At 38.2% G+C, this 25,837-nt stretch overlaps 1 protein-coding gene across 5 annotated transcripts in view; it reads right to left on the reverse strand.

The window, feature by feature from the left end:
- Nucleotides 1-25,837, reverse strand: part of APBA1 (amyloid beta precursor protein binding family A member 1) — an 82,881-nt gene that overhangs the window by 16,668 nt on the left and 40,376 nt on the right. For 4 of the 5 annotated variants that reach the window (XM_032441524.1, XM_015849085.2, XM_032441523.1 and 1 more), the window contains exons 2-5: nucleotides 15,037-16,241; nucleotides 4,987-5,088; nucleotides 2,003-2,042; nucleotides 19-164 (exon numbers count right to left, since the gene is read on the reverse strand). In XM_032441524.1, the coding sequence (XP_032297415.1) occupies nucleotides 19-164; nucleotides 2,003-2,042; nucleotides 4,987-5,088; nucleotides 15,037-16,188 (1,440 nt within the window). In that variant the 5' untranslated portion in view covers nucleotides 16,189-16,241. The remainder of the gene's footprint in view (nucleotides 1-18; nucleotides 165-2,002; nucleotides 2,043-4,986; nucleotides 5,089-15,036; nucleotides 16,242-25,837) is intronic. The other variant, XM_032441525.1, reaches the window with a different exon arrangement.

Below are 25,837 nucleotides of genomic sequence, written 5' to 3' on the forward strand. Positions count from 1 at the left end.
GCCAGAATAATTCCTCACCTTGATCCTGCTGACAGCTTCCTGAGCCTGCATCATTCTCACATTCTTGGAGGGAGTTTTATCAGAGAGCAGCTGTGTGGAGCCCAGGTAATTGGCTGCAAAGATGATTCCATCAATGAGGTCTTCGGGTTCACAAGGTCCTGGAACTGTAACAAAGGAGAGAAATCACTGCAGAAAATCACACCAAATCCTGGCAAATACAACACTGACAATTGGAGCCTGCACCTGGTGGCTGTAAATGCTCCTCTGGATTACTACAGTTTACCATGACGCTATGGCAAACAGCACTTTCAGAGCACACCAAGTAAAAGCTCCCAGCATCTCTTTGACAAAAACTGTAATCATTAATTCAATCTGCCTCTTACAATAGCTCATCCTTTTGTGAAAGGAATCACCCAATGGCAAAATAATCTCTCAGAGCTTTTGCTGTTACAAAGAGACATGGGTACTAAGCTCTTCCCTCATTCTCCAAAAATCACCTTGCAATTCCAAGACAGTTAAAACTAACAGAGAAAGGGTGCAACTTATGAATAGCCATCAGTTTCTTGCTTGCTATTAGCCACAGTTAGCACACAGCAGAGGAATCTCCTTGGCAATGCTTTACAGGTACCAACATCTGTCATCAAGGAGACTGACAGCCAATTAAATTATCTGCAACTTCTGGATATAACTGCCAAACACACACACACATAAATGCTGTATATCTAAAACTGCAACTGTATGTCACAGTTTAACACCTTGCTACGTGTAAAAACTGTTATGATCCCAAAGGAAATCTGGTCTATCTGAGCTTCTTAATTCCTTACAAGTGAGGAAAAAATAAGTGATGTTCAAGACAAATGAAAAAACATACATCATCTTAAAGAATTCAACTGGAAAAAGTAGTTGGGTTTGAGGGCTTTTTTTTTGTTTGTTAAAGTTTTCTATTCTAGGAACAAAGCAAAACATTAAAAAATAGTGTAACATTAGAAAGGAGTTTTCATTAGCTCAGGGCTTTTTTTTGAAAAATGAAGTGATGGAGCTCAAAGTTTAACATTACTCTGAATGTCAATTCTGCCTTCATTATAATGCAGGAGACTAGCAATCACTTAGAACAAGCATGAGAAACTTGAGCCCTGAAGAAATGCAAGTCATTTTTAAGAGTAAAATAATGGATCTAAGAGATTAGTACAATGATCAATTTGTAGTCTAAAGAGCATGACTGATAATCCTATTAATCACTGAAATACAGCGAATTGTAAACCCATCCAAGGAATTCGAAGACAGTTGAAATGATCAACTCTATTTCCAACACTCTGTAAAGCACACATTGCAACTGCTAGTGGGGCAAAACAACCAATGAATCTTTGAAATTTTGGCTTCTGTCATGCCCTCATAACAACATGCACATTTTTGTTCTTGTTTTTTTTTTACAGTGTGGAGTGCAGATTCACGCAAAAGGTAACATGAATTCAGGTAGTAGGCCTTTCTCAATAAACATATCACTAGTAAAACCTGAACTCTAAGACAGGAAGCATTATGTAATTAGAGGACAAGTAGCTGTAAAGCAGTACAGATCTCCTCTGGCAGGCCTACCAATTAGTCCCATTAATTCAATCCTGCTAATTAATCCAACTGAGACTAGAATGAGTATGCCACTTGAATTCAATGCTAGACAGAGCACAACAGTCATCTCGCTTAACCTCTTTTCTTTGTTCATCATAAAAAATTTAGCAGTGTTTTATGTGATACTGATAAAAGCCTAATAGATCAGGCAGGAATTTGGAATGAAACACTAAAAAATAAAAGATATGCATACTCCTGAACTTCAGAAAGGGTCTAGTAGGATTTAGCTCAGGCTACAGATTGAAAACAGTCTGACCTAAATTGGTGCACCCAACTCTAGTAGTTTTTCTAAACAGCAAACAAAAATATAATTTTATACATTATAAATGCTGGAATTATTGATATGAAAAAATATTTAGAAACTGTAGAACCACCTTACCTTCAACATAGGTTGGGAATGAAGCCAAGCTTTTTCTGGACTGCAATTAAGACAAAGAACAGAGCGTGTGCATATACAAGATTAAAAAGTTCTCCACGACAAAAAGAAAAAAAATATATATTAAAGGAAGATCACTGTTTAATAAGATTTACTATTCTACCTGGTAGTTTCAGACTTTGACCACCCAGGTAAGCTTGGTGTACTCCATATATGTCTTCAGCTATCAGGCAAAATGCTAAGCTCAATTTTCAACTGGTATTTGTTAGCATATTAACTATCTATCAAATGGTGCTCTGCTTTCACTAATCAAAAGGTATGCAGGAAAACACATCACATCTCAAAGATCTGAGTTTTCCCACCACAAATAGCTGCCACATATAAATATACAAAATTACCTTATGCTTTCATTATTCATGACCAAAACCGTCAGCTTAGTTAGTTGTTCATTAACCAAATTTTGTTATTCATTACAATTTTTCTTACATGTATTCCTCACATAAATACCGACTATTAAAAACATCTCAAATTTTATATTCTGTGGTACAACTGAAGTCACCAGGACTTTGACACCAGCTCAATTTACAGTGTTTCAAGCATAAAAATATATTTGCTAGCTTCAATTCTCTTAAAAGGTGAACAGTCCAAAAAACACTATCTTGCATATTTCAATACACAGTGCAAAGGAAGACCTTATTTTCAGCTGCAGGCTTCTGTGTGAAAGACACTTCAAGCACCTGAAAGCTACAAATTCAGTAAGACTTACCGTGTTGTTATACTCTGTAACACACTTACATTGGAAAACTCATCAAAGAAAATTCAATGTGCTACATAGAGATGACAATAGATAATGGAAGCAGATGCTGTTGCCATGAGCATTGCAGGTAAGAATTTTGGATTGCCCAAGGATTACAAAACTTTAGTGAACCTACAGATTGTCTGTATCAGTAGTAACTCCTTTGATGACTGCCCAACACAGTAGTATTAGAAGAAGAGCCATGTATGGTCAGAATAATGCACAGTATCTTAGACAATTTCAAGCTGCATTTATACATACCCACATTTACACCAGTATGCCAAGCTAGTTTCCTTTATTGAAGGAAACTTACTAGGGTTCTGTGTGATAGTGATTAAATATAGGAAAACCAGGAAAGTCTCTATTAAGCAACAGACTGAGTTGACTAATCCCAGAAAGTCTTTTCCATTTTTGCAAATGGAAAATACATGTAGGTAATCTTTTGATTTTTCAAGCACGGATGCTGGTCTTGCTATAAAAAACACTGAAAAAAGACAAAACATACATGACAGTTTTTAACCTTTAACTACTAGTTCCTTCTAAAAATGACTAAGCTGTACCACAAAACTAAGAAGGCTCCCCATGAGAGGTAGTACTAGCACAAAGATGTCAGTAAGCCACCATCTCCTGCTGCCAAGGTGTATCAGCTGCTGCAAGGATAGAGACATTCATTTGCATAAGTGTAGCTCTTTCACCTCTTCAAATTAATGTTTTTTACTGCACCACCTACCTATATAGACTCAACAATCATTTGCTGTTGCTACTTGCATGGAGCTAAGAGGAATATTCAACAGGTGGACACTGACCACAGCAGGAGGACAAAGAAACATCTTCTCCAAAACACTTGTGTTTTGTTGTTTTTTTTTAATAAACTTTGGGTACTCTTTGAGTAACTACTGATTTCACAACTATTGAGCCATCTGGCTAGCTGATATAACTTCTTTTCAAGATATAAACCACTAAACTGTCATCATACACGCCCTTACAGTGAAATCTCTCACCAAAAAAACCTGTAATTTATTTTTTTTGTTCTTAAACCAGGTCAAAGGATATTCCACTAAGACCACAATACTACTAAAGAAACAGGCAAAATTGCTGATAAGATGAAATCTCCACCTTCTGATTTTAGTTATCCCTGAATAATGAAATGCTGAGACCATCGGTATTTCATTACTCTTCTTAGTGTTTTTACTGCCTTTTGGCATAGTATTATTAAGATCTTAAAAGAATCTCCCAAAACTATGACCCTGTTTTATCACTCCTCTCTCACGACGATACTAAAACAGGCATTATTGCTCATTTGAGGGGAACAGACTTGTACATCCTACTGTGGATTCTGGTTTACTGGGAATAACGATCACCACGTGTGAACAAATAAAAACTGAAATGAGCAGCAGCTTATCTTCTCTTTGATTTTTCCTTTTTCCTCTGAGTATGTTTATCCAAAAATAGTTAACAGTTAGAAAGTACATGAAGTAACAAAATCTATAAGCTGCAGAAAGCTAAAGGCTTGAAGAAGCTAATAGTATTGCAGCTAAAAATGTAATGGCACAATCCACTGATCAAAAAAAAAAAAGGAAATAAACCAAATTTTGAGTAGGCAGAACTAGCATGCTGTAAAAAGCTAATAGGTGAAATAATGTGCAAGAGAGTATTTATTTATCTTTATTGTGAAAACCATGAAGCCAATAACTCCTAAATTCTGACTATGAATCACTGGCAAATTACCATCAGATCATTCAGTTCTTCCAACAGCTCAGCCAGGTAATGCAGTAATGCTAATATACTAAGCAAAAAAATTACTACTTAATTGATTTTATTTAAGGAGGGTTATTCACCTTTCTGAGAAACATTACTTTCTTTGCTAGAAGACATTTTGAATGGGAAAAAAGTAAGGAGCTCCTTTGTTTGCCTCTATACAAAAGCGACTTCTGTTCTTCTTCGAGACTGTTAAGTAAATTTTGTGGCACCCAAACAGAGTCAGAAATGACATGATAACCCTTCTTAAGCATGTTAGAAATTCAGTCAGACAGCCAAGCAAGCACAAGGGAAAGAAGCTGTAAATCAGCCTTGTAGTTTATTGCAGTATTGACAGAAGAGAAGGGACTGCACAGGTGTAAGACGGGAATGACAACAAAAAGGCATGAGCAGCATGAACAAGACGGTGGCTTTTAAAAAGATTTCACTCTACCTCTTTATTAGTGGAGGGCTCTGCTGTACTGCAGACATCCTGGTGATGTTGCCTACTTGACGACTCAGCACCCCGAGGTGAAGAGGAATCTGGAGATGGAGACTAGACATGGCAAGAAAGTAAAATTAAATAATAATCTGAGTGACCAATGTAGAAGTTCTTCTTTCATAATTTCCTCTCACTTGGCAGAGGAAATAAGAAATGAGAGTGAAAAAAAGGAAAAATAAAAAACAAAACAGGACAAACATTTCTGAGATGCTGTAACCCTTGATTTTATCACAGTGATTACATGTAGCTCAGTACCACACTGGACGTGGTCTGAACAGCTAATCTTTTTTAAAAACCATTTACTTATCAGTAATGCTTGAAATGAAACAGGTGGAAAACTTGAAAATCTGTGCATAATGGCAAGAAAGACTGAACCAAAAAGTGTGTCGTAATGCCATTTCTGTGGGGTGGAGGATTGCCTGTGGCACTGGGCCAACTGCTTACATTTACTGTCAGCATTCAACCAAGCTGCAGCCACAGGGCTGCCTGGCACACAAGAACATTCCTGTTGCACGCAGGCAAATGATTCTGTGAGCTTACTGAAAGCTGTGAGCAACACAGAACCATGTTCTAGAATGCTCACATTCTAGGAAATAAAATATGAGTTCACTAAGCAGAACTATGCTGTGGTGGTAAACAGGTGAGTTGATCGTGACCAGAGAATGGATTTTACTACAGATAACTTACTCTTAACTGTCAAATTGTAAAGATGGAAGAGAAGACTGCAGTTTCCCCTAGCAGCACATAGACATTCAGGTATGATAAATCTGAAGTGGTAAATTAATTTAATCTAAGCAGAACTAGGTTGCAAAAGTTGTCCATAAATGTCATTCCACCATCTTTAAAAACACCTTTTATTAACTGTACAAAGTATATTCAAGGACTTCTTGTTGTACTCAATTAGTATACAGTACTAGTATAATCAATGGCGCCTCAATCTAGATGCAGTACAAACTTTGAAAATATTGCTCATTTCATTCTACGATCTAAGTAAAATACATGCCCCCTACATCAAATTTCCTAATTTCCTTTACTTCTTTAACCCACAGACAATTTTGTGGAGAAACTGTCTCTCATACTATTTCCAGGTCATTCAGCATCATTACATTAGAACGCTGCAGTAGAAAAACAAATGGAACAACATACAAAGCGGTGCAATGGGATTTCCAGCTCTATGTGATCTGTCAGTATTTTGGTAATCGTGGGAAAAGCTATTCTAATCAGAGGCTTTTCCTGATGAACGCTGGTAAGTGACCATAGTGAGGTACCTAAAGACCACAGAAGGGCAGAGTGGAATGCAGAAGTGTGACACAACACTGAGTTGGAGTTAATGACGGTGACCAAAACATATGAGAGTACAAAGTGTCAAGACAGCATGCATTTTAAAGGCAGATTTTAAGAAGGTACTTGCAAAACATGTCTGTGCAAGTGACGAAGTATAAATCCTCTAAGGAAACTCTGGTGTTTGTTTATACAAGCTGGGGTTTTAACTCAGCAGAGCCAGATTCTCCTTTGACATAGGAGTTTGGCCAGTTCAACAGTTCATCACCCATGGTAAAATAGTCAAATACCACTCTTTCATTTTCATGAACAGTGATACGGCATATCATTCAAAACAGACAAGGGCTGCAACATCACTGCTGTGAGATGGCAGATAGCTCTTGCTATGCTTCTGCTCTGGTTGAAGTACTGAGTTCTCTGAAACTGTACAAAAAATAAAACAAAATTAAAAAAAAAATAAAATCTAAGTGTTGCAAGTTTATCTTCAAAGATGAAACCATAAAGTAAAATTCTCTCCCCCTCTTCCTGTTTATCCTCATACCCGAAAAAAGACTAATGTGAATACTTGGCAAATGTCAGAATTACAGTCAATTAATAAAGGCTACCACAGAGTTAGCAAGTGATACCTTTTACAGATGTCTCTGTAGAAGAGCAGTCCCTGGATCTCCCTCCATTTTCTATCACAACTGCAGCACAAAAGTGAGATGACTACCTGACAGACTGGATGCAGTTGTGAAATGATCCCTAAGACTTCTGTCTGTGCTTGCACTGTCAGACTGAATGTCATTTCTCTTTACACCACTGCCATTCATGCAGGTGTGCAAGAGAGATGCAAGCTCACTCGACTTGCTGTGTAGCTATCCAAGAGTTACAGTACCACAGGCACTCAACTGCACAAGTGGTGACTATTACCTTAAAAGTGCATCCTCAGTGTGTTCCCATTCCCACAAGCTGCATAATATTTTTGTATTAGGATCAAATACAGTGGGCAAACACTGTTATCAACCTAATAATAGCACCAGTGTAATTGTAAGACTAAGCTTCAAACAGTAAATTAGAAACTGGAGCATATTATCATTTAGTATCAGTTGTTTCCAGAAAAAAAAAAAGATGCCTTAAAAATGCCAAAGAAACCCCTTTCCTATTCACATGCTGAAATAATAACAACTATAAATGAGAGATCTATCTTATTTAAACAAATTGGTTGCTTACATTTAAAAATTTTGCACCATTTAAAACACACAACGGTTGCTTCAGTTGCACTACAAATACCTTCGCTGAGCTGTCTCTGTCTACAAAATTAAGCAGCCACAAAACTGACCACATATTCTAACAGCATATGGAAGGCTATTTTGTTTTGTTTTGTTTCTGAAGGGGAAAAAAATAAAGAAGAAAAAAGAAAAGGAAGAAAAAAAGAACCCACTTCCCTAGCTAAAATTATCAAAACAAAATATCAAACTGCCTACAAAGTCTGCTACATGAGAAGAAACAAGTACTGTTCCTGAGAACTCTTCTACCAGCAAGGTCAGCCTTTGAAGAAGAAACACTCAATTTTCCTTCACATAACAATGCTTGTTCAAAGCCACCACTCACAATCCGCGAGGAAAGAATGCAGTCACAGTCTGGAAGCAGCTTTTGTGCTCATAATGAAATAAATCGACAAATCACAGCAGACAGACAACTTGCACAGCTACTGTACAAACTGAATTCTAAAATAAATGCTTACTGACTGCTTCATTGTCTGATAACAAAACAAGTTCTAGAAACCTAACAAAAATGCTTTCAGAACAAACAAAATAAATGCATGTGAGGCATGCTGTTATTACATAGAGTAGTCCATCAGGGGAATGTGTTTTCTAAACTGCAGTAATAAAAAAGTACAAGTTGACCTCTTGAATATCTACTTACATTTTTTTTATGGTACTCAACCTGGTACATCCAAAAATTCTCCATCTCAATGTCAGTGTTGTTTGCTTCTAACAAACACGCAACTCACTCCACTTGAGAAGCCTCCCCTGCTACTGCTTAGAGGAATTCAGTAACAGAACTTGTAACGGGAGAGGATGAAGCATTGTGTTGCATGGAACCTATCCAGGTCAGCCCAGCTGCTTGCCGAATAACTTGTAAAGAAAAACATAACCAACACTGAAACTTCTTCAAACACCACCACCTTCTCTTCCTTTATAAAAGCAATGCTATTTTACCCATTTACTGCTGCAGAGTACCTGAAAACAGTATAACCTTGGGACACATATAAAACTGGGATGGAAAGATGAAATACTTTAGCATAGCAAGATTAAGTTAAAAAAAAAAAACAAAAAAAAACCAAAAACACCTTAAAATATCTGGATACAGGTTTCTTGGCCAAAGAACAGCAGCTTAACACTTCCTGTACACTAACTCCCAGGAGATAACTGGGTATAGAAAGGGCTTTAAATTTAATTGACCTCAGCGATAAAAAGTCCCCTGAATGCTACCACATATATTAAGCCAATGTCAAAGCACTGCAAAATTTTCAGATCCAGCATGCAAGTACAGTTGGATCCGAGATTTTGCAAGCAGTGCCCAGTTGCTTTAGTTGTCTATCCATTGTAACCTATCAAACTAATGCCTTGCTATTGATATAAAACTGACTTTCAGACCATGACTGCATTCCTTGCACACTGTATGTAGTGTTATTAAGCACTGTAAATTCAGTATTGTTATGAGCTAGTGTTGAAGCTGTTCTTCTTTCCTTCAGGTGAAGAAAGAGGAAGAAAATGAACCTAAATTCCACTGCTAAACTTTTTAATAAGCAATCCACCACAGCTGTCCTCTTTCAGGACTTGATTCCAAGTATACTTCATAGAAGACAACAGGAGTCAGACCATCCATTTAGCAGGTGCTGGTTTAGTCCCTTGAGTTTGTCGGACACTCTCTTACAATCCATGGGAACTCCAGTTAAGCTGGATGTTATGCATATTCACTACTCTTCTTCAGAAAGACATAAATTCTGTCTGATCACATAAGTAATAACATGACAGCACTTAGAACCACAGAATTACCAAGGTTGGAAAAGACCTCCAAGATCATCCAATCAAACCATCCACAAGTCACCAATATTTCCCCACTAACCCATGTCACTCGGTACAACATCTAAATGCTTCTTGAACACCTCCAGGGATGGTGACTCCATCACATCCCTCAGCAGCCCATTTCAGCACCTGACCACTCTCATTTCCTCATACCCAACCTAATAATATTTCCCTCTCATCCTATTAGTAGTTACATGGGAGAAGAGACTAACCCCCAGCTCACCACAGCCTTCCTTCAGGTAGTTTAAGAGAGCAATAAGGTCACTGCTGAGCCTTCTCTTCTTCAGACCGAACTATCAGAGCTCCCTCAGCTGCTCCCCATAAGATCTGTGCTCCAGATCCTTTGCTGTCCTTCTCTGGACGTGCTCCATGGTCTCAATGTCCTTCTTGTAGTGAGGGACCCAAAACTGAACACAGTAATCAAGGTGTGGCCTCAAAAGACTTATGTAAATCTGATTTCTGATTCTTATGAATGGAACTAGGAATTAGATTGCTGGATCTTAGGAGCATCAACATTTTCTCAGATTTCCTCCAGGAAGGTCTGTCAGGAAAAAAAACCAAGTAGTGCTGAGAGCTCTCTGAATTCGAGTTAGTGACTTGTATCTGTTATATTAATGTATGAAAATGACATTATAAAGGAAAATACTTGATTTCACTTCTTTGCTGCTAGCTCAGCTCCTAAAAAAAGAACTGTAATTTTCATGTTCCAAATATGAAAAAATTTCTTTCAGATAGGTAATTACAATACCTAAGTACCAAATGATGACATGGTTTAGAATTGCTTTCCAATACAAAAAGACATACATCACTCAATACAAGTAACCTACCTTCCACATCTGCCTATGGCTACCTCAGTTATCAACCAGAAGGTGATATTTCTTGGCCAAAACTACCTATTATGTTGTTGTAGAGCAAATGCTGTGACTTGAACAGTTCAAATACTGTCCACTAAAAACTAGACTGACACCATCAACATATATTCATAGCTTTTAAATGATCTCAAGTACCTATAAACAACTGAGCTGAGGAGCTAAATTTCCTTACAATATGACTAACCATTATTACCAGTCTGCTTTGTATAAATTTGCATTAAATGTAGTGAAAATTATTGTATACATTCATGCATACCGTGGAACGATGTATGGAATTCATTTTTTTACCCATGACACGAAACTAAACTGCAATTTGTCCTCTAGTTAAAACTGTGGCATCTCAGTTTTCTCAACCCTCGGCTGGTACTTACTCCACTCAGAAAAGCACACATCACAGAACCACAAACGTCTATCTTAAAGAATGAAGATACTAAAGGAATGTTGTATCCCTTGCACACATATTTTCAAGCAGATGATAGTGTACTTTCTGACAACCTTTACAGAAAATACTTTTATTATTATTATACATGACTAGTATTGCATTTTATTTTCATCAGTACCTTCAGCTACTAAGAAACTCTGACTGGCTTTCTTTTGTGTAATTGATGAATCACAATTTCTGCCCTGGGGATTAAAACATATATAAATATATGTTTTCTTCTTAAACCTGGCTTTCTATGTAATTTTAGAACTGTGATCTTGACAGAAAGATGACCTATATTCCTTGTGCTCAACAAAGAGTTTTAAAAGGTTCCCTCAGAGAAAGAAAACAGTATCTTAATAATACAAACTCATATTTATTTCACTTCTATTCTTTTACTCTCTCCCAGTTCATCTATTAGTGAAACCTGCTGAATTATTTAAAACAGACTTCTTCATTCCCTTGTTAATAAAACATCAGTCATGTTCTGGAAAAAGTGAAGCAACTTAATCTCCATAAAAATATTTGATTTCTGGACTCATCACAATTGAGAAAATCCTACAGCTGAGAACTCAAGGACTGAAATAACCAAAAAGAACAGTGATGCAAACAATGCAGCACAGTTCTGTTCTATGTGAAAGGTTTTAAGCTGTGAGTTTCCACCTCACAAATCCAAACCATCTACATATTCAGCTCGAATTTGCATTATGCTTTGTTCAAACGATCCACCATCTCAAGTGTCTGCAAAGAAACACAGACTGTGGCCACCACTGAGGGATCTTTACAAAACTGAAGCCTCCAAACAGCAACAAAACATTCCTTGCAGGTCAACAAAACAATTTTAAGATCTATAACTCCATAAGTAACTGAACACACCTCAGTAAAGTCATGGTATTCAGTTTTGAGAACAGGGAATATTTTCTCCCTCAAAACCACTGTTTTCTCCTGATTGTGGCAGAAATAAAGTAAGTAGTCTGACTCTTTTATCTGGTCATGAGAAGATTGAAATACTCCTTAAATCCCAGCCAAAAGAAGATCTATTGAGTGTTTGTGCCTTTTGGTGAATTTCTCAGCAGGCCCCCATATTTCCACAACTGCTCTCACAGCAGACAATTTAAAGATGGTTTTCAGACTTTTTGTTCAATTTATATACCAGAATACTCAACCTTATTTTGAGGTTGAGTATATATATAGCACTATTATTCCTTTTTCTACTCTGCATCCATGTACTGTAAATATCTTCTGCATTGATCTTTAAACACTGCAGTTCCTGTGCTTGAATGGGTGCACCTACAACAAATGTCTAAAGGAGAATCTGAAAACAGTAATAAGCATGAGCCACCTAAACGCAGGACAGGGAACGCAGGACAGGTCTTCCCTTCCATAGAGGTAAGTGTAGGCATTGAGAACAGTATCCCCTTAGGGTATCCACCATTCTCAGATGTGCATACCATAAGCTTCATGCTGGTCTCCATCTATAAGCTTTATTCAGTAGCATATGAATAGAGTATCTCTAGTTTCACACTAACCTAACTGCAGCTCCACAGCTCTTTTCCATCATGGATCAGTTTCCTGATGTCACATTTCTCATAGCTGAGCAGCTCTAACCGTTACTGCACTTGAAAAAGATACACTCGTGATGCTACATCCAAGTGACCTTCCACTTTGCTTTTAAAATGTTCTCGGATAAATAGATTTTAGAAATGTACATTGATTTTTCCCTATCTCATGTGTCAAACTGCAAAAACAAACAAGCCAAAAAACAAACAAAAACGAAAGCAAAATGAAAAAATTACTGTTTTTATTACAAGGATGCAGAGGATTGTTTAGCTTTTATCAAATACACAATTACTGTACCTTTCCACAAACCACCCAGTGCATTTCTTACCCAAGAGAAAGCATCGCTAAAGGAGGTGCACAAAACCACTGCAGCAAACAGCTTCCGTTGTTAAATATTAAGCAGATAGTTGGTTACCCTTTTTATTTATTCACACAAGTCTGCTGTCTACCTCTGACATCACCTTTCTACCCATTTATTGCAGCAGAACTTTTCATGGCTGTTGACTAATCTTCATTCTTTGTATACTTAAAAAGTGTTTGCTGTGGGGAGAAATACATAGGAGCGTCTGAAAATCCTGGCAGATTAAATACTGAATAAACATGGAAACATGGCTTCTTAAAAACAGACAGACTTCTACTCAAGTGGTCTGTATCTTTCAGTTATGCTTATTGCTTAAATCTCTCCTAAGTACCAAACTATACCCAGCTGCAGGCCAGCCAAAAACTTCTTGATTGCTAGCTTCTCAGAATAGTCTCTGGACAGTACAAAATCATCTTCATTCATAGATTCTTTGAAATTATCATCCAAATACTCAGCACTAAGGACTGACAGTCACCTTCTTGAGAAAAAGGGAAGAGTTTGTCATATTTAATAACTCTCAACTGGAAAATCTGTCAGGTTCCTACCTGACAGGCAATGAAAGTTACTGAATTGGTGCAAAACTCAAACACCAAAGTACTTCAATATGGATATCAATATTGAGGGAGATTGATGGAAGTCTCTTTTGACTACTGTAAAAACACACCAGGCTGAGTCCTACCAGAATACCTCAGAAAATCAAATTCTGCAAAATACTTCAGAGATCAGCAAGCACACCCTCAGAAAGGACTCTCCATGGACCCACAACTTAGTCTTGTTGAGAATATCACTCACATTGGGTGTTATGATCTGACAGTCAGGAACCAACAGAAACATTCTCCAACCCTCCCAGAAAAAAGGGAACACGGTCCAAGGATCAAAATGTACAGCAAAAGAACAATGTCATCCATATACAAACAACAGCAGAGAATTAACAAAAGCTTTTTGAAATTTCATATATTAAAAATATTTGTTCTCTTTTACAGAACAATCTGAGAATGTTCCTTCAGCCTTCAAAAGGCTGCTCATCAATTCTGTAACTGACTTAATGTAAATAAATAAATAAATAAATATTTAGTAGGAATCGTTTTTGCAGTATTATTTATTTTGGTTTCATTAAAAATTTGAGTGAAACTGTGAGGAAACAAAGCCAAACTCAAACACACTCATCACTATGTGTTTCTAACAGCTTTCAAACAAAAATAAAACCTGAAACTACTTCACTTTGCTAGCTTGCATATTTGTTCAGCAGCTCCAAAAATATCTTCCCATTTGTAGAAAACTACTGTTCATAGTATGGAAAACAAGTTAAAACAACAACAACAACAAAACTAAACAAACAAAAAAAACCCCAAAAAACAGAAGCATGTAGTTTATCAACATGGCATGTGATGTTTCCTCACCAACTGAATTCTCTTTGCAGATGCTGAGGTGTTCTGGATAATTCTGTCACGTTCATAGAACTTTAGAGTAGTTTAGTTTAGAAAGCCAAAAAATACACAAAATGTTCTTCCAAAACAACAAAAAAGAAAGAAGATTCCACAGCAATAAAAAGGATGGAGCAGATGTTTGCAGTGCAGTGCAGTTATCCTTGAAACAATGGCATTGGACTGCCTCCAAAACTGTTTTTGCCTGGTAGGTTTAGTATCCCAGCTATTTTCATATCAGGCATAAATTTAACACAGTTAATAGTTGTTTATGAGTTTATTTAATTAGAAATACAGAAAACCCATAAATTTTTAAGTTAATATGATTATATTAGCAGCTGGAACCACAGACTGCGAACTAATTCTGATTCAAGTTAAGCCACACACCAGAAGTAAAGAATTAGAGCATGTTCATGCCGTATATCTCAATAATGGTCTTTGGTACTTACACTGATGGAGATCAAATACATTTTACAATGTTAATATACTGAAGATCAAAGCACATTTCTATTGAATGCAGGTGGCCAAAGCCAGAGCAGCTTTTCTGGAATCTGGATATGTGACATCATCATATATAAAACTTACATATTTTTGATGGAACTGTTAGTATTGCTATTGAGACTCAGAAACCTAGAATTAATGAAATGCTAAATTATACAAGACATTGTTCAGCAGCTACTGTAAATATCTCATGACAATGCAAAATAGAAAAGCATTTGCCTCAGGAGGAAAAAAAGAAAAGTGAAGAACTCTGAGTGTCAAATCACTTAATAGTTTAACTGAGTTCAGCAGAGTTTCAACTAAAAAACTTTGGTCCACTTACAACACACATACATACATGTTTACCTCTTACAGGTCCTCTAGAGTATAGAATTTAAACAGGGAAAGCACCGCATAATTACTGAAGAATATATTACAGAAGACAAATAAAGCCTACCCTCTCTCACTGCAATGTACGCTACCACTTAAAGAAATACATAACTGTGAACTGAAACCTTTGTGTACTCACATCTCCATCTAGTGGCCTCTGGTCGTCAGAATCCCTGGTTGGGCTGATGTCCTGCCGCATCACCCAGATAGGCTCCTTCGGCTCATCGGGAGTATAAGGAGAACGGATGGTTCTTGTCTTCACTTCCTCAATAGCCTCTTTAATATCCTTAATGGCCAGTGAAATCGCATCTCTCTTTTCCTTGCTGTACCTCTGCACAGTTTCTCCCGAGCCGGATGTAACTCGGGAACCAGGTGGGAGCTGGCCATTGCTTTCATGCCCCCCACCAGCAAAAGCATGAGCGTGCTCCAAACTCTGCTCGGCTTCTGGCATGTCTTCAGCTGCCTTGTCCAAGCTCTGGGAGCTCATGCTCTGCTTCACCTCTGCCACAATTTGATCAATGTCCTCCTCTTGTTCATAGCTATCCATTCTTGGGTAGGGCGCAAACTCTGCCTCCTTTTCTGGGCTGTCAGACTCTCCATCAGACCGCTCATCATAATGGTGAAGGCGGGCACCAAGGGCCTCCTTGCGGTAATTATCAGCTTCCTCCCTCTCCCGCTCATACAGTTGGATCCCCTCCCTAGCATCAAGGTCTGGTGTATCCCCTATCTCCTCATACACATGCTCCTGCAGTCCATAGTCAGCGTAAGGCTCAGCATACTGCTCATCCTCCCCTCGGTGGAATAGTCGATGCGTGTAGACATAACCCGAGTAGGCTGCATTCATGGCTTCCTCGTGTTCGATGGAATGGAAGTGTAAGTGATTGGGCAGTGTTCGGTTATGAATGGCTTCACCATGCTCAGCCTCAGCATTCTCGGTGTATTCCTCAGACTCAGGCCTATACTGCACTGCATATGCACTCTCATCTTCATTTTCCTGAACTCTCTCTGTGTCGTAACTATCCTCCACTGTGGCTATCACATCCCCTTCTGCAGTATCTGTATGATTGTGGAAGCCGCTCTCAGTGCTGGCTGACCGAGCTAACATCCCTTCCTCCTCCTGCCCAGACAGGCCCCCTTGGCTGCTGTTTGTATGCCTTGGATAGTGAGTTGCATAGCGCTGCTCCTTTTCCACCTCTGAGTGCTCCAGGTCAGCCTCCACTGACTCATTCACTGCTCCATTTGTTGGCTCTTCACTTACCTCCCCATCAGGCGGTCCAACCAAATGATTCATGGCAAGTTCTGGTGGGTAGGTCACTTACTCTGTTGACATTTTGTCAGTCACAGCTGGAAAGGAAAAAAAAAAACCAAAAAACAGCTATGAAGTTACTCTTAGAAAAAGCAGTGCCAATGAACAGAAGCAACAAAAGGTACCCTTCCATTCCTAGCAGATAAACTTCTGATTCCATCAGCTCTGAAGTCAGAGGACAGCCAGTACTACAGTATCATCTCCTGTAGGAATACGCTCCAACAGCACAAACAAGTCATGATTCTCTTGGGTAGTGCACCTCTCACTTCTATCAACAAATTCTATGTGGAAGAATCATCCAAGCAGCTTACTGGAGGTCCTTCTATGGACTGCTTTGGCATTGAAGTGACACTGAAAGGCATGCATTAGAAAAACTAACAGTGCCAGGGGCTCTAACACTGTAGAGGTATGACAGAAATATCCCACCACTTTACCTATACCTCACTATCTCTGCACACAGGAAGGATGTAGTAATGTAAAATGACAGATTTAGTCCTATCACTGCAGGCTGCAATTGCTAAGATACATAACACCTATGCAGACCACATTTCTCTAACGGGGTGTCTCTAGCTGAGCTGATCACCCTATGCACTTTTGAGTTCAGCAGAGATAAAAAGGGAGTCCCAGCACGCATCTGAAGTAACCTGTTTCTTTTCCTAGGGAAGCATATGACAGCAAGATTCACTACAGATACCTTCAAGGAATCTATCTAAAATCATCTCAGATGGATGACTCCTGCACCAAACATCTTTCCTGTAAGCTGAAGCAGCGTTACTGATTCTCATAATCATGACCATAACCATTGAGACTAGCAAGGCATGTTAGCCTTGCTGACTGATTAAAAGCTTCAAAAGATTATACAAATACTAGAGATGTCTGCCAATAATAAAGGCCATAGAAACAGGAAAAACCTGCAGGAATACAGATTAAATTATGAGAGTTTCTTAGAGCAAGCAGGCTTATCTACCTCAGAAGGTTTCATCTGCATGTAATAGCTTCAGCTATTCTGAACATAACCCTACATTTTAAAATGCAGTGTCATGAAAAGGACATCTTCGGAATTCTAAATTAAACTGTACATCTGTGGTTAAAATACGACTTCAACCTGTGCTTTATTGATATGCATTAGGAGAAATGAAACCTGTTGGAACACTTCAAACTTCAAAGATCTATAAAACTATGCACCAAATACTAAATAAAAAATTAGAATTCTTGTAAAGTAAAAGTCAAAGTAAATCCCCGGAGTACAGACAGAAAGGTTATGATGACAAATTGCTGAATAAACAAGCTCCACGAAACAGCGCATTGGAAATACCGATGAGAAAACAGCAGCAATTCCAGCTGCCCTCTGTCAGACAGTTTGACAGGCAGGGAAGGCAAGATGGGAGCTACTTGCACCAGGGGAAATCTAATGGGATCAGCTTCCATATGAGGAAACACTCCTCCTTGTCTTGTCTTTGCCACACCTACTGTTTCAGTCTAAAACTTAAGAATTCCTACATAAATAAGGAAAGGAGCAAAATATAACACTGCCCTCATTCCAGACTAATCTCATTTTCAGAAACAATCTGTACATATTTCTTGCAAACCTGGCACACTGTGTTTCAGCTCTGAAACTTGGTTTTTTATCACCTTCACAAGGGAGGATGTCTTAATATCAAAATTGTATTTTCAAAGTAATAGTTAATGTATCACATGAACTGAACAGGTAAAGATTTTGTATACAAATTAATCTGCTTTCAAAATAACTAAGAGGAAACTCAGTTAGCTCTGTCCATCTAAAGAAGATATCCAGGTAAGGAACTTTCAATGACAAGGCAAGGTCTTCTGCATGTCAGGTTTGCTGAAAAGAATGGACAGATGTGTGTCAGAACTACCAAAGCAAGCATTCCTCTGCCCCCAGCACAGAACAAGAAACTGCTATTTAAGGAAACAAGAACGAAAGCTTTCAAGCCCATAAAAACAGTGAAGACGCTAATGCTTAACAGTCCCTTGAAAATCTGACCCCAAATAAGATTTCCTTTCTCTTACTTTGCATGGGAATAGGTTAGAATAGAGGATTATTTAATGATTTTTATTTAAATATCTTGCACTCAAACTCATATCTAAGTATCCTTCACAAAGAAAGGGTATTACTTGCAGAAAGAAATGAGTCATGCAGAAATAGAGAATAATGACCAACTTTCTGAAGTCTTCAACACATATCCTGGCATGCCTTTAATTGAATGACAGTAAGTTAAAAGAGAAGGAAAAATTCAAATGCAGGAAGACTACTTTTAGCACAAGTCAAATAAGTTACCAGATGCCACAATGTTTAGGACAACAAAGTTTCCAGCAGCACCTGAAAATATATGATTCAATTTTCTAAATCCTAATAAAAGAATGCAACACACTAGCTTACTATGGACAGATAGCACTGCAGACAGATACAACCGTATGAAACAAATCAGAGGGATTACGGACCACACTAAGTCTTCTAAAAACCACCCAAAAGCCTCAACGTTTTCTGTATTCAAACTGGATGCTTCCACAGTAAAATTCCTTGACTTATGAAAGAATGAACTGAGATTAATTTCACATGCTGAAATTACAAGGTTACGTCTTTTGAGGGAATGAGAAAACTGTTCCACTTCAAGCTTTCTACCAAGGAAGGTCCTATTCTGGTTGTGCTTCCCCTGATAATTAAATTTTACTTTTTAACTCTGGAAAAAAGAATGAAAATTTCAAAAAAACACTGAAATTGGGACTTCAGTAAAGAAGCATTTATTAAACTGGGGATCTAAATAAGTGTCCCAATAATCTTTAACGAGAAGCAAGCATCTAAATCAAGTACATCCATTCAGCAATCTAACAACCAATCTTTAAAACACTGATTTAAATATGAGGATGGATGTTTAACTAAATGTGTTTTCATATGTAGAAACTGAAGACTACTAAAATATTATTTTTCTACTCCTAATAGCACCTTCCTTGTGTAGACATGAGGTTTTCCTGATTTTTCTCACTAGGCCTTCCAAGAGCACTTCATCTCACACAAGCAAACAGAAATCAATACTCTAAATAAAATGCCATAGACAGAAGAGAATATAAGCAAAAAGGTCATCTGACCTGGGAAATAAAGACACAGCACCCATCTGAAATGTATTATACTCTCCCATTAATTGCCTGGAACAGCAGCTGTGCTCCAGTAATCACACATACACAGGAAAGTGCTTTCTGAGCACTCTCAGCTCTGCACTCAAGACTTGATGGATGAATCTGTCTCCAGAACAGAGAAATCAGAGGCTGATTACTAGTGCAACCAGCTCTTTCCTGAAGGTTAAACTACCTCACTGCCTGTAGGAAAGACAAATTAAACATCTCCACATATTTTTCATGCAACAGTATGAAACTACTTGAGGATTTTTCTTTTGCTGCTTTACATTAAGGAAAATTTAAATACCACCAAAGTCTATGCTACAATACCACAACATTAATGCTTAGGAAAAATTTACAATAAGGTAAAAATGTAAGATTCCAATTTGATTATTTGTTTTATACATTCAGATGTATAATCACTTGTCTTCTTGTGCATAGAAGCAATTTTTTTATTCCAGGTATGTCTGTCCGTGTTTACTGCATAAGAGTACTTTAGGGTGCCCCCAAACCAGCCCCATCTCCCAGCCGAACCAGCCCCACTCTGCAGACCCCTCACAGAGGCAGACTCCAGCCCCACCACCCCAGAGCCTGCCCTCCCTTCCTGCTCATTCTGGGCGTCTCATTCTGTGAGCACGGCCCCTGCCCTCCCTGGCTGAGGGGCCACATCCTGTTCCCACCGCCCCTCACTGCTGCCCAAAGGTCTGCCCTAGATCAGCTCCATGCCATAAGTGCCCAGTGCCACCCCTGAGTTGCACTCCACCCTCTCCTGGTTCAGTCTGTATCACTGAAAGAGATTATTTGGATGCACACATTTTAATCAGTCTTCTCATATAAAAAAACATAACAGTTTCCTCTTATTTCACATAAGGTTTTCAAGAGAAAAATTAGTATGCGTGGTGAGCTTGCAAGCAAAAAGAGTTTTGTCTATGCTAGAAGTCAGCTATTCCTTGAACATATTTATCCACAACCCCAAGTCACACTGGAAGCAGACAGACCTTGGGCTGGATTTGCTAAGTCATCACACTGACTGCAAGCTGTCTCTGCATGCTCTCTACAGAATTTCACAAACCACTGCAGCAAAGTACCGATATTTCACTTGTATAGTACAGGTCTTTACAAAAGACAATGAATAATATTTATTTAAATATAGCATGATTCCCTCAGTCCCTCAAGAACCATGTTAGTTGGAAGCATGTGCATGTTTTGCTCCAGTCAGCAGAGGAAGCCTTGGGAAAAAAAATATACAAAGAGAGTAATATTCAGTCAGTCACAGTGCTGTAGTGAAAAATGTTTTCAGTGCAGTATTCATATTCAAATTATGCTACTGAACCTATTTTATATCTCCAGTTGCTTCAATATGTTAAACTGCACCAAGATCCACATCAATTGTACATGATTTCCAAACCCTTTCTCTGCAAACACAACAGGAATTAGGAGAGCATTATCCTTGCTCAAGACAAGGCACTGAAAAATACCCGCCTCCAAATAAGAACTATTTCACTGAAACAGAAAAAACTAAAGCTGCAATGCAGAAACATCTACAGTACATGTGTATGCAAGTATCTGCTTGTTACCCATATGTCTTAGTCTTATCAACAAATAAACAGGTAACTTGTACTTATTAAGGCTGGAGAGGCTGCATTCAGTACTCTCCTTCCTTGACACATTTACTAATTTAAATAAGGTATGTAAATTTTAAAACTAAGATTTCTTACTGCAGAGGTTTTTATCTAATCACAACTAGCCTAAAAGAATACGCGGATTCCTGAAAGAAATAAAGGCAGTATTCTTATTATAAGTCAGTTGTACACTGGCCCATACTGTGTAACCATGGCACCTAAAAAAATCCACTGCCTAAATGAGAACCAGAGCCAGCCAAATGCCAGACACTGCGGCACAAGATTCAGTGACTTAGCATTCAGGTCTCCCCACAACTTAAAGCACATGAGAAGTTGAACTTAATAGGAAAAAAACCTGCAAAACCATAGATTTATGACTAAAGGAACACTCAGCTACTTGAACAGAACCATGACAAGATTTCAGTCTGTGGCAGAAATATAAGTAAACCTTAAAAATTATTGGGGACACATAATTACAACTATTATTTAGATATTAGTAAGTGTTATTTTTTCCTTATTTATTGCAATAAACATTCTTAACTCCAGGACTTCACATGGAACAACAAGGATCCAAGCATAATGCCCATACTGGGATAGTAGCAAACTGAATTTAGCTGTAGTATGCACCTAACTGACTGAAAGGCCCATAAAACACTGGATTTCAGTTTCCCACTATCTCTAAATCTACTTTGGTTCTACTCTGGGTATAAAACTTCATGATGTAAAGGATGAATATGTGTCAACAGCGGACCCAAATGGTATAATTGCCTTGAATACAGGGAATTAATTCAGATTTCTGCTTTCAGTTTCCACATCATTTACAACAGTCCGTACATATCTCTTTTAATTTGAATTGACACCAAAGCCAAAGAAGCCAGTACACAGTTGTCTCGTAGAGTTTGGAAATGTCATAATTCTCTGCTCAACTCATAACAGAGTACTGCAACCATGCCATGTTCCTGCAACCCTCATTTTATTCAAAACTTAACTTTAAATTTGTGCAAGGAACACTATTCAGGAGTCTTCAAAGCAGAAAGGACAGAGGTCTCAAGCACTGGCCTAGTAAAGCTTGAGGGCACTGGAGAGAGTGTTCTGCACATAAAAGAGATTCTTCCTATCACCCTTCGTTACTGAAGCTCTGCTTAAACGAGAAACAAAGGACTCTGGAAATATGTGAAACCATCTATATTCTGCCAGAGAAAGGTTAACTGGTATTAAGGCACAAAAGTACTGGAGAAAAATGTTGAGAAGAACCCACAGGCAACCTTTGCAGTGGAGCCCAAAGATTATACACAGCACACCAAAGATTTAAGAGAAAAAAACAAAAAACAACACAAATCCCAGTTTGAAATTGGTTGAGAGAATAAATCTGACTGCTCTCAACAACCAGAACAATAAAGCATCATAAGTAAAAGTGCTATTCTAAAAGCTAAGCTAAGGAAATGTGGCTTACTCTGTCATTTTGCTGTGATTCTCTGACAGGCTATTGCTATCTTTATTTCCTGTTGTACTATGGATTGTATCTTTAATTAACAGCTTTATAATCTAAGTTATTAATTGCATCAATCTCCAAATAAGAAAGAGAAGTTAAAGCCGTATGTAAACAGTGTCAAAGCATAACAACATCTAAGATCAACAGTAGAATGGGAGACTAATCTCAGTCTCTGTTAGAGGTACTGTTATATAAAATGAACATTTACTGAATCTGAGCTTATTCATAAGGTTATTCGTATTTAACAGTATTTTCTTCTTTGTGCAGAAAGGGTAGAACTATCTCATAGAGCACAATGGAAAACATCAACTCTTCAGAGATTAAAGGAATTTATCTTCACAACATTGACATCTTTGTAACAATGAAAACTATATATTTCTATTTGAAACGAGGGACATCCTATGCTAAAAATCAAAACAAACAACAACAACAACATCAACAACAAAACACACACAAAGCCCCTCAAACCAACCTAACAAGCACAGTATCCTTTCTATATCCTTTTACATGCCATAGCATGTACATACAAAGCATCTGTGGACAGAGATAACAAAAGCGATACATTAAACTGCAGAGAATGACAATCCTCACAGTGAGTACGTACACCCATGCTTGTGACAAGAGATTAAAACTGAGATATACAATGAATATCTTGGATTTTCCTTATCTGTTCACAAATAAAGGATTAATCCTACCTTCCTGTTTGAGACAATCTTATTCAGCTGTATTCTTGGTTGTTGTTACACCCTTGATGTAAATATCTACCATGCATAACTATTCTGTGATGCAACGGAGAGAGAAAACAGACCAGCCAAGAATTAAGATTCAAAATGCTCTGCATCTGTTAAAAATTCTGACTCATTTAGTCCTTCTGATTTAATAACTTGAAATTACAGTGTGAGGGGAAAGTCAATTCCTATCAATTTTGTTGCGGAAAGCAAAATTTTAAAGTGACTCAAACATCAGAATTTTTAAAATTATTTAACGTGAACAAGTCACAAGTTATGTGAGGTACACAGAAAAATTCTGACAGCACTGAGATTATTTCAACAAATGGAGAATCTACTAGAACTTGAGGGAAGGTTCTTTAGTGAATATTCAGGCTTCTGAGAACAAAGCAGAATAACAGAGGGGAAAGCCCACCCAGCCAGACCCTTAGCTAACTGACATCCTTCAGCTGAGAGAAGCATGAAGAACGATGTTCCCAGGAGGGACTGTTTCAACCAAACGAAAAGGCTAAAATAGTAGGAATAAAAAGTCTCTAGGTCAGCTAAGCAATAGGTTATTTACTTCTTAAAGGCATCTGTAACAAATCTGTCAGTTACCAAGACAACAGAGCAACACTTCTTGAGGTAAAAAAAAAATAATTCTGTTTCTTATCTTCTCAAACCCAAGACTCATCGAAAAGGTATGGAAATACCACTGAAACTTCAGCAACTGCCTAGATTCTGTACCATCTGATCCATAAAAGGATTTGTTCTGCAGAGCTCATAACTGTCTCAGAGCTTCAAGCTAACGATACACCCTCATGGAAAGCAACTATTTTATTTCACAGCTATCAAAGGAGCTGTATCTCAGTTAAACTGAAAGCCAGTAGGAAAGATGGGATAAAGAATGTGCTTACCTTCCATCACGCATCAGGGAGATAAAAATGTGCCACTGCCTGGCAACCGCAACACCAGAAAACACCAGATTTTACAGTACCTCCCCTCCTTCATCTCAGAAAAAAAAAAGACTCAAAAATATTATATCAGTTGGACCTACACGTAAGGTGGTTGGTTTTCTTTGTTTGCAAAGTCTTTGTCTAGAAGTCCTTGAGAAGGGCAGTATGTAAGATACAGAGGTGTTATTCAGAACAGGGAAGAATAAAAAATAAATAAATACAAATAACAAAAACTTTGGAACAATAACAAAGAAGTAAAGGGGGAGAAAGTGGGGATGTATAACATAGGTTACAGAAGTTTCTTCTATTCTGAGGATAAACTGCTGATTTAGTCCCAGTTAAAACAAAACCCACCACTGCCAACAAAAACAAATCAGAACAAAGCAGCATCAACAAAAGAACTCCAAAGCTGCAGAGAACAGCACCAAAGGCTTGAAAGAAAATTGATCAGTCACTTCCATCTTCTCACAGATTCACAGCTCCCTCACAGTGCTACACCATAGAGGCAGCCTCACTGTTCTCTTAAGTACCTCTTGGAAGGATGCCATACTAGCATAGAACCAAACTATTAGAGAAAAAAATGGCTAAACTGGACATAACACAAGTGTGCCTTCCACTGCTACAAGCTTATTGAAATGCTGCAATGACTTCTCAGCACCAGAGCAGATGTACCACAAGGTATCCCATACAAGATTTTTGGCTGCTGGAGGCTGGTCTGACTAGACTTGCACCTACCTGCATTAGACCAGCTCCACTAGAGATGTCCCAGGCCACCCTAAGGCAATTTTTATCTGACCTGACACAGGAACAACTTCTGCACCTCCTGCGACTCGGGAAGCTATGCCCCTGTGCTGATGTGAGAAAGGTCACCTGTCCCAAAGGTGGGTACCAAGAGGCTTATTCCCTCACATGAGAAAAGACCTTGACTGAAGCCTACTTTCTGCACATTTCTTTTAGTAGAACTAGCTGCTCCAAGGCAACTACACATTAAATCTGTTCCCAGACATAATTAAACCCTAATGAAGGCTGGCATTTCTCCACATCTGCAGCTCAGAACAGAACCTGAAGAGTCTTAGTAATTACACTGTCCTTAGCTGGTCCTCCGATACCTCTCACAGCCAGCAGGCACCACCTCAGCAACAAGATTCATGGTAGTGTGGGAAGGAGGGCACTGCTTTGCTGCGGCTGCCTGAACTACTCAGGTGAAGAAAAAAAAATTAAGCTAGGCGACGGCTAATCAACTTAACCAGATCACACAGTATTGCCAGATCAAAGAAATCCAAACCAGATATATTATGTCAAAAATGTAAAGCTTTCCACATTCCTCGCTTTCTATCTACTGAGAAAACAAGCTTACCAGAACACCATTATATTAAATAAATAAATAAATAAATAATTGAGGGCTTTCACCTAAATACACTTCCATATGCAAAGTCTACAGCTAGATCTTCCACAAGTGAAGTCAAGCAATACATGTGACAATGGGAAAAAAGGACAGACTGTTAGAGTCATAAGGGAGACAGAACACAAACAAGACATTTTCTAAACACAGGTAGGGTAGCAGTCGTCTTCCTTTCTAATTACTGCTCCCCCCTCTTGCCCAGTGCTTTTGACTCCCTCCCAGATAAAAACTACTTCAAGCTTCAGGTGCCTCACATTTCTGTGAAAATACGTTACTTTGTCTTCTCCTTAGAGAAGACTTAGATAGACTTCTTAGTTATA

Source organism: Coturnix japonica, chromosome Z (genome assembly GCF_001577835.2).
Source record: "Coturnix japonica isolate 7356 chromosome Z, Coturnix japonica 2.1, whole genome shotgun sequence".
Lineage (NCBI taxonomy): Eukaryota > Metazoa > Chordata > Aves > Galliformes > Phasianidae > Coturnix > Coturnix japonica.